General features: G+C 34.0%; 1 protein-coding gene across 1 annotated transcript; it reads left to right on the forward strand.

Moving 5' to 3' along the window:
* Nucleotides 1-165: 165 nt before the first annotated feature.
* On the forward strand, nucleotides 166-9,673 carry LOC141667245 (phragmoplastin DRP1A). The gene is made up of 16 exons (XM_074473655.1): nucleotides 166-486; nucleotides 1,414-1,477; nucleotides 1,591-1,695; nucleotides 1,824-1,925; nucleotides 3,503-3,553; nucleotides 3,705-3,766; nucleotides 4,079-4,169; nucleotides 5,388-5,452; nucleotides 6,154-6,348; nucleotides 6,549-6,668; nucleotides 7,104-7,174; nucleotides 7,265-7,490; nucleotides 8,234-8,284; nucleotides 8,649-8,877; nucleotides 9,035-9,174; nucleotides 9,271-9,673. Exons 1-16 carry the CDS (start codon nucleotides 358-360, stop codon nucleotides 9,397-9,399), a joined length of 1,830 nt encoding a protein of 609 aa, XP_074329756.1. The 5' UTR covers nucleotides 166-357; the 3' UTR covers nucleotides 9,400-9,673.
* Nucleotides 9,674-10,133: the final 460 nt, after the last annotated feature.

The raw sequence follows: 10,133 nt of genomic DNA on the forward strand, positions 1-10,133 counted from the left end.
AAGCACTTAAGTTGGTATCAGTTTTTATAAATTAATATTTTGTCAAATATATCACACTAATAATGAATAAAAATAATAATATATATTATTGTGTCCGAATAAAACAACACAAAAGGCACAAACTATTTGAAATTTGAAAAGAAGCAGGGGACCTAATAATTTGAATTTGAAAAAACGGCATTAAGCAACTAAAAAACAGTCGGACCTCCGAATTCAAACGGATGACCCGAAATTGAATCAGAAATCCGCCGGCATATGAATTACACCACTATACATATACATATTACATATACATACAGATCCCCGTCTCCATACATTCATACATACACTAGCTGTGAATTAAAACCTCCGATCTGAATGGAGAATCTGATATCACTAGTGAACAGATTACAAAGAGCTTGTACTGCTCTTGGCGATTACGGAGAAGAAAGCGCGTTGCCTACTCTCTGGGACGCGTTACCTTCAATCGCCGTCGTCGGTGGTCAGGTTTACTCCTCTTTGCAACTTGTCTTTTTAGCCTCATAACTTAAAATATAATGTTGTTTTTGCTTTATTTTTTGGTAATTTGAGTTAGTGATTGTTAGTTGATTGGATTGGATTGGATTGGTGTATGTGAGGTGCAATTGTTGTTTGATTGTTTCCATTTTCGATTTTTAGCTGTGATTATTTTGTGCACTGACATTATGAGTTGTTAGTGCGTTTTCAATATTGTTAAGTTGTTTCTGGACGGTATAATGTGCCAACTTTAGATATAAGTAATTGCAAAATTAAATAAATAATGGAATTCGTAATTTGAAAAAAATTTACGTGAAGAGCCAGTGTAAGTATGGGCTTGGTGATAGAAAACATAATTGAATTGGGTAATAATTGTATGGGTAGACAAATATTATCATAATTGAGTTGGGTAATAATTTTATGGGTAGACTTATAATGGGATTAGGTTATTAGTCTTGGTGGTCAAGTTTGTGATGGCTATATATACATAGTCATGTTATTATTTTGATGTATGCTTGATTATTGTTGGACTTAAGTATCGCTTGAGTGAATACCGTTTGGTGAGATTGATTGTATTACAAGTTGGGACGTGGGTTTTACGCGTCATATATTGAGTGTGTGTTTTGTATTGTTTGTTTGGTTCTATATTTGTGTGTATTCCCCCTAACAACCACTTGGTAGCTAATTAGGATTTATAGGCCATTTCTAACACTGGATTCATTTTTTCTCGTGAATGTTATTTTTGGATTTTTAAACATAGCCTTTACTATTTAGTTAGATAGTCTGTTCTGCTCCTCATGATGCAGAATTGTTTTTCGTAGACGAGGCCTTCTCTAATTTGCTTGTTTATGGAAAATCCGTGGTTTTCTCTGTGCTTTGAATGATTTTTGAAAACATACAACACTTTAATGCTTTCAGAGTTCTGGAAAGTCTTCTGTTCTGGAGAGTGTTGTTGGAAAGGACTTTCTTCCTCGTGGATCTGGTAACTAACTTCTATTTTTTTTATTCGTAAAAATTTAATGCATTCTGAAATTGAAAATATATCTCAATTGCATGAGCATCCTGTGAACTAGAAACTTGACTGTTCTCATGCAGGAATTGTCACACGGCGTCCTCTTGTGCTACAGCTTCATAGACTTGAAGAAGGAAGAGAGTATGCAGAATTCGCACACCAGCCCAAAAGAAAATACACTGATTTTGGTAAGTGGATATTTTGAATAAATAGTAGCGCTACCTTATATGTAATTATGTACACACACTGCTTCTTGTAAATATGATCTATCTAGATCCTTGGCAAATTTGCTCAGTTTCTGCTGTATCTTGTGCAGCTGCCGTTAGGAAGGAAATTTCTGATGAGACTGATCGAGAGACTGGAAGATCTAAAGCTATATCCACTGTACCGATATATCTTAGCATCTATTCACCAAATGGTAGTATAGTTTTTCTTTTTATGTATCACATAAATTCCTCAAGCCCTTATAATCTGTACGTTCCTTAAATGTTCAAGATCAATCTATTGTAGTATGTAGTAGGTTGCTACTTTCTAGGGTCTAGGATAGAATGTTTAGATGCTAGAGGTTTGTTGACATGCTAGCCGAGTATGTGCATCAAATTTTTTTATTACTAATAGTTATCAAATTGTCACATAGCTGTACAAACACAAGTCTACTGGTAATACTTTTGGTGGGATCCAGTCGGACATCATTGCTTAAGTGGGAACCATAGGCACGTTCAGTATTGTCCTCGAATTAATTTAGTGGCTTTCATTATTGTACAATTTTGGTGAAGACTAAAGAGCTCAGTAAAATGGTTTACAGCTTTAAGCAAAGTTAGCTCTCTCTCTCTCTCTCGCTCTCTCTCTCTCTCTCACTCTCTCACTCTCTCTCTCTCTCTAATTAATTTCAGTGGAAGAAAATAGCTAACAACGAGTATAATAAACTGTTTTCCAACCAATGCTTCTTATTTGTTCTTTGGAGTAATCTTTAATAAATGAATAGTCCATTCTTCTTAAATTTCCTTCTGCCATACATGTAAAGGCATCTATACTCCGTAATTATTCATGAAAGAGGAATTTTGTACATGTCAACGTCTTTAGATAAATATTTTCTAGACTTGTACATATTAGTCGGTTAACCGAAACCGATTTTTTTCGGTTAACCGAAACCGATTTTTTTCGGTTAACCGAAACCGAAATAGTAAAAAAAGCCTACCGAAAACCGAACTGAAATGTATTCCATGTTGATTATTACCGAAAGCCGAATTTTAAGAAAATGGTCAGAATTACAACATTCAGAATCTATAAGTGGACCACGGTTATACTTTCAGTTTCAGATCTCCCATTCAATAGCTGCTTCCTACAGCAATGTTAATTAAAGTCTTCATGTTTAAGTAAAGTTGATTTTCACTTTGTTACAAGAATTCTTAACTTACCGACTTTGTCACTTATACTAGCTAAGATGTAAATATCTACAGGCAGGATCAATTCATTAGCATAGCTTTAGATTTATCAACAAATATCTACATCCTGCTCTCCTTCTACAACACAAGGGATTAGAATGAACCTAAACAAACAATTTTTTAACTGTAAAAGCTAGTGTTCAGTGTACCATGTATCGAGACGAGAGTGACTGAGTGAGAGGCGAATCAGTATCGATGCTCGAAGGTCTGGTCTCCGGTAGTTAGACTATATGTATGTAGCTGTGTGTATATAATTGTCGGTGTATATTAATAATAACAATAGATATTTATATTTTTTAAACAATTCGGTTATTAATTCAGTTTTTCGGTTAACTGTGGTTAATAACCGAATTACCGAATTTCACAAATTTTACTACCGAAAACCGAAATATAAAGTTTGGTTAACCGAACCGAAATTATTTCGGTTATTCGGTATGGTTATCGGTGAACCGAACCGAATGCACGCCCCTACTTATCTCTCTCTATATATGTAAATTGCATGCACAAGTAATAACTGCAGTATCTTACCCGTGTGTTTTGGTGATAACAGTTGTAAATTTGACACTGATTGATCTTCCTGGCCTTACAAAAGTAGCTATTGGTGAGTTTAAGCATCCCGTAGCTCTTGTATCATATTTAAAAGTCTTCTCTTTCTGACTGATTCACTTGTACCTAATTTCATGTTCCACTTACTTTTTCCCTTTCTCGTCTAGAAACTGAATTTTTTTAATTTTGTTAATTTGTCTCTGTAGATGGACAGGCTGAGAGTATTGTTCAGGACATCGAGAACATGGTTCGCTCATATATCGAGAAGGTAAGTTAGTAGTTACTAATGGTTATGGAATTAGAAGTTATTTTGTTGTCTTATATTGCAAAATTATGCACCTCAAGTGCTACGCTTTAGCAGTCGGTGTACAAAACCAGAACCTTCAAGATGATTGTTAATTACGTAATATTTTGATCTTTCTTCCCTCTCCATACACGTGCCTATGTGCAAGAATTCGGGGCTGCAATGTCAGACTTATAATAGGCTTCTATAGAGATTATTTCATTTGTGTATTTGTGGCATCACGCTTACTAATTTTTTAAATAAAATATTAACAGTTAAACATTTTCTATTATGCAGCCCAACTGTATCATCCTAGCAGTTTCTCCTGCTAACCAAGATCTTGCTACCTCTGATGCAATCAAAATGTCTCGTGAAGTAGATCCCAAAGGCAAGGAGCTTCATAGCTTTACTACATGCATATATTTATTAACTGATGAAGCCAAAAAATAATTAAGAGGCTACAACTTATATTAATATCTAGACACCACTACTTTATTTCTCAAAAGCACATGCCCATATGATAGGATCGGGTGGCTTTGACATTGAAGAATACTTATAGGTTATATATCTGATTCTCCCTGAGTAATGCACTTTTTATGTGCTCCATGAAGTAAATATTGTAGAATAGGAGCTCAAGATATTAGCTACTGCCAATCTACTTTTATAAGAAAGATTTAAGCAAATGATGGCTTCCGTAATACTTGTTAAGGAGTGAAGGCGGGCCAAATGCGCCTGCCTAGGCATTCAGCGATATATGTATATGTATATGTATATGTATATGTATATGTATATGTATATGTATATGTATATGTATATGTATATGTATATGTATATGTATATGTATATGTATATGTATATGTATAGGCTAAGGTTCAAACAGGAACCATTTATTAATTGGGGCCCAGTTTAATTATTAATTGGGGCCCAGTTTAATCTCAAACGATTAATTTCTCGACACGGCCAGAATGTTCTCACAACCAGAGATGAAATTGAGATTAGGTTTGGAACCTCATAACAATAAGGACAATGTTAGTGAATAGTGGTGATTGGGAAACAACTTCTGAAGAACTATAGCGGAGAACATATGTTTAAGGATATAGTTGAAAACATATTACATAAAATATACTAACTAGATGTTCCCGAGTAACCCATAGAATTAGACCCATATAATATTGTTTATTATGTAGAAATAGTTTGATTAGCTTTAAATATTTTGATAATATAAGATTGCATTATATAGGAAATTAATAAATAGATTTTCTCTTTTTTATCTAAAAAAAATGAGACTTATTTGTATTAATTTATAGGCGTTGTATTATAGTGGCTTAACTTTATGAATGAACCTCCTCAAAGAAACATTGTAAGCAAAAATATGCAACATCAAATCATATATCAGGACCTTCATCTATATAGTTAATTGAATGCCCAATGGATTAAGCCCAAAATCCATAACGTTACAGTGGCAAGCTGGACGCCTCTCCACAACTAATCGTTTTTAATGCAAGGATTCGACAAGTATGGCTTGTATAACAAATCACTGCATTTTGATGATTATTTCTTTCGGTTGGCTCTAATAGCTAGATGGAATATGTTTAACCTTTATCAGGGGAGAGGACATTTGGTGTTTTGACAAAGGTGGATCTAATGGACAAGGGTACTGATGCAGTAGAGGTAAGCTGCTTCAAAATTTTATCAACCAATGAGATCTTTTGGTGATATAATGCTCCATCTGCCCCAATTTTTTAGGCTTGATTTGCTTTCTCTAGTCAAATAGGCCAATTTTGTGATGCTAATCATATAGCATTATACAATCAATGTAAATTTTTATAAAATATTTTATTAGAGAATAATTTTGATGATCTATTACAAATTCAATTTCCATATTTATAAAATATGGAAGAACAATTTTCAATTAGAAGTTTAGAACTCATAGTCAATATGATCAAAAAATACAATTTTCAACAAATTTTACGGGACAGGAGTATTTACTTAATGAAGTGAATGTTCTTGCTAATAGTGTGTATACATATTAAACTCAAAAATGTTTGTGTTCATCCTATTACTATCTCCTCTAAATTTATAGAATGACTAGATTATAATGTATCTACTATGTTTCAACTGGTAGCTAAGATTCATGCTAAGTGGAAGTTCTTCTGATGTCATTCATTCTATAATGATCGCCTATATTATGTGCTTTCTTTCCTCTGCAAAGTACTAGTCTTCTGAATATGACCCTCATTAAGGTTTAAAAAAATTATTTTTGGGGAACCAGAATGTTAAGCTCCATCTAACATTTATACACATATCGATGGCCTTAAATTATAAACTTATGTTCAAATTATCTGTCTCTAACTATTGACTGGTTTTGTCAGATCTTGGAAGGAAAATCATATAAGCTACAGTTTCCTTGGATTGGTGTTGTAAACCGATCTCAAGCTGATATTAATAAAAGTGTAGACATGATTGCTGCTCGGCGGAAAGAGCGTGAGTATTTTGCTAATTCCCCAGAGTACAAACATCTTGCGCACAGGATGGGCTCTGAACATCTAGGGAAAGTGCTTTCTAAAGTGAGCAATTTGTCTTATCATCTGTATATATATATAGAGAGAGATTTTTCTAGTATTATGATGCTATCGATGAAGTTGGGTATGTTTAAATGTTTGATTTTATGAAGTTGAGTTTCTGTTTTCTTTGTTCAACTTAGTCTTGATGGCTGATGATATACAATGATGCATCTGTTTAGTAATGTATTTACACACTGTTTCAGCATTTGGAAGCTGTGATCAAGTCTCGAATACCAGCTCTCCAGTCTTTGATTAACAAAACCATAATCGAACTTGAAACAGAATTAAGCCGTCTTGGAAAGCCCGTTGCTACGGATGCTGGAGTAAGTATACCTCTTAGCCCAAGGGAGAAAATTACGTATTTAACAATTAAGTGGTTATTTAACAATTAAGTGGCGGAGTTATCTACTTCAGATTATGTGTTTGAGAACTATAGCAATGTGCTTTAAGTTATATAAATTAATGAGGAGATCAAGTACTTTGGTGAATGACTTCGGGTTCATAGGGTTTTAGAATACATATACACACTTCTTGCAAAATCAAATTTGCATATTCGAAGTATTAATGATTTATATGTCATTAATACTATAGCAATGTGATTTAAGTTTTTTAATTCGATGAGATCAAGTACTTTGGTGAATGACTTCGGGTTCATAGGGTTTTAGAATATAGACACACACACACACACACTTTTTGCAGTATAAAATTTGCATATTCGAAGGATTAATGATTTATTTGTCCTTCACTACCAATTGCAGGGAAAATTATACATGATCATGGAAATATGCCGAAGTTTTGATCAAATATTTAAAGAACATCTTGATGGCATGTATGTTTGGTGATGTAGTACATACACTAACATTCCAAGATTTTTGGTTAATATGTCACATGCAAATTAAGATATTATTAATCGATGCAGTCGACCAGGTGGTGATAAAGTATATAATGTGTTTGATAATCAACTTCCAGCTGCTTTGAAAAGGTTACAATTTGACAAGCAGCTTGCTATGGAAAATGTACGAAAACTAATAACTGAGGCTGATGGATATCAACCTCATTTAATTGCTCCTGAACAAGGGTACCGCCGTCTCATTGAATCTACCTTAATTACTATTAAAGGTCCTGCAGAGGCAGCTGTCGATGCGGTGAGAATCAATGTTTTCTCGATACTCTGCTTTACGAAGTATGATATTGATGTCATGTTATTAGATTATAGTTTCATAATTAATTATCTGTTGCTACGGAACTTGATTCTTGCCAAATCCAAGCTATAACAACACAATTATAATAATGTTGATCATGGCATTGCGTTTCCTAGTACATTCCGTAGTGAATGCATTCGTTATACACAGATTGTTGAGGTTATCAATTTAATGTTTCTTGTGTTTCCTAACTGAGAGCTTGTCATAGATTGCCCTTATCCTTTCATAATTATACACTCTTCATTTCACAAAAGGGCCCTAAAATACACTAAAGATTATGAACTAATTTTCTTCATTTATCCCCCAAAATTGATGAATCGAGCAGAATTCTGGATTAAGTGTCCTTTTTCTAAAATTTTCACTATAACTATTTTGGTATATAAATACAGAAGCTCATCTCCAAACAAAGGGACGCGTAATCTTAGCATAAATGGTCTGTAAGGTCTCATAGCTTACTTGGCTGTTGCATGTTCATGCACTGATCTCAAGCTGAGTATGAGTTCATGCATAGTTTAATAGTCTGAGGTTGTTATATCTTATAATTTAATGTCAAACAAGTTTGCACTGGTCACTTTCAAGACTCAAGAATGACCTATGCTAATTCCCAAGTACTAAGCAAGACACATGTCATGACACTGACAATATTCTTGCCAGTTCCTTATATTATTTTGTTATTATGTTTTCAGGTTCATGCTATTCTGAAAGACCTGGTTCACAAGTCGATAAATGAAACAATGGTTAGTATCAAGACCCTTGAACTTTGTGTTTGGACCAAAAGCTTATCTTTCACTAGTTTGTACTGACACTAAAGTTGGACAGAGAGTCTGCTTTTCATCCTTTATTCTGAACTAAAACTGCAATTGTACTCATATTCTTATCTATCCGCCTTACTATTTGCATTAGCTGTGGGATTCTACGTCAACAGGAATATGTGGCTGCATATTATTTAGATAGTACATTCCCCATTTAATTTACCGTGCCTGACACACTACTGTTTTATCTACTTCCTCGCAATCATAGTGTATAGCAATATATTTAGCATTCCTATGCCCACAGTACCGTGTTCTGAATCTCAGTGATGCTACTTGTTCTATTATGCAGGAACTAAAGCAGTATCCCTCTCTTAGAGTGGAGGTATCAAATGCTGCAATTGAATCGCTGGATAAGATGAAGTTAGATAGCAAGAAAGCTACTCTTCAGCTAGTCGAAATGGAGTGTAGCTACCTGACAGTTGATTTCTTCAGGAAGCTTCCGCAGGATGTCGAAAAGGGTGGAAATCCAACACATTCTATATTTGATAGATATAACGATTCATATCTTCGTCGCATTGGTAAGTATGACGTCTTTGCAGTAAATTATTATGTGTTTTGAGCCTTGTTTAATAATTGATCTTTGTTTTATTTTCCTTCAGGGTAATCAGTGTGATATTTACTCTGTTAATCTTCTTTTCTTTTTGCTAAACTTTTATACCTGTTTTTCAAACATAGGATCCAACGTTTTGTCATATGTCCATATGGTGGTTGGAAGTTTAAGAAACTCCATCCCAAAGTCTGTTGTTTATTGTCAAGTACGCGAGGCCAAGCGTGGTTTACTTGACCATTTCTTTGCTGAATTGGGGAAAAAGGAGGTAAACTTAATTGTCTTTCACCCTTTACTCACCTCGGAAGTGAAGCATGATGAGATACGCCAAGTTGCTTATCTATATACAATATGTATTTTGCAGGCCAAGCAGTTGGGAAAATTGTTGGATGAGGATCCAGCAATAATGCAGCGGCGTATCTCTCTTGCTAAGAGGTTGGAATTGTACAGAGGTGCCCAAGCAGAGATTGAAACTGTTGCTTGGTCCAAGTAGATTGAGATTCTGTATTTTATGTTGTAAACTTTTCATTTTCTATTTTTTGTGATTTTTCTTAATTAACGATGATGAAGATCTGTTTGCGTCATATAATCTTTTAATAGGTGGGTTGATCTGATTAAGTCCTCTGTAATCAAGTTCTATATTAAGATTGTATGACATTATTATTAGACTTAATTGCACGATGATGGCCTCAATTCTAATAATTTTGCACAAAAATGACCAATGTATAATAATAGGCATCCGCATGCTTTAAGTTTAATATTTTTAATACCAGATTGTATTCCGCTAATTTTCTTTAATAGACAGTTTTGCAGGGGTAATTTTGAAAATGACTAGTTTAACAGCTAATTTTATTCATTTTGAGCTGTGTATGTCTTCTAACACTTCTATAACTAAATCCTAACATATAAGAACGAAACTGGGCATTTCTAATCATACAAAGAAGCAGAAATGACTGCTCGAACACATTTAACAGCTACATATAATTATAAAATTAGTTTCCTCAGCCCCTCTTTTAACTTATGTTTAAGCATGCAATTGTACTTCCCACAAAAAAAACAAAAGATAACAATGTTTTGATACATGCAGTTCATTAAATTTGACATTAACATTACTATAATACCCACATATTTGATTAAATTTTTGTAGTAATAAAATGGAGATGGACTGAGGAGACCTGAAACAAACAAATTACACAGGGATAAACAATCTAGATGTATATCACGGTA

The sequence above is a fragment of the Apium graveolens genome, chromosome 6 (assembly GCF_009905375.1).
Source record: "Apium graveolens cultivar Ventura chromosome 6, ASM990537v1, whole genome shotgun sequence".
Classification (NCBI taxonomy): Eukaryota; Viridiplantae; Streptophyta; class Magnoliopsida; order Apiales; family Apiaceae; genus Apium; species Apium graveolens.

Bases quoted from the DNA above. Each gene is read 5' to 3' on its own strand.
- LOC141667245 (XM_074473655.1), top strand. From the start codon at position 358: ATGGAGAATCTGATATCACTAGTGAACAGATTACAAAGAGCTTGTACT. The intron at 1,478-1,590 runs GTAACTAACTTC...GTTCTCATGCAG, and splicing joins CTTTCTTCCTCGTGGATCTG to GAATTGTCACACGGCGTCCT. The intron at 8,878-9,034 runs GTAAGTATGACG...TTTCAAACATAG, and splicing joins TTCATATCTTCGTCGCATTG to GATCCAACGTTTTGTCATAT.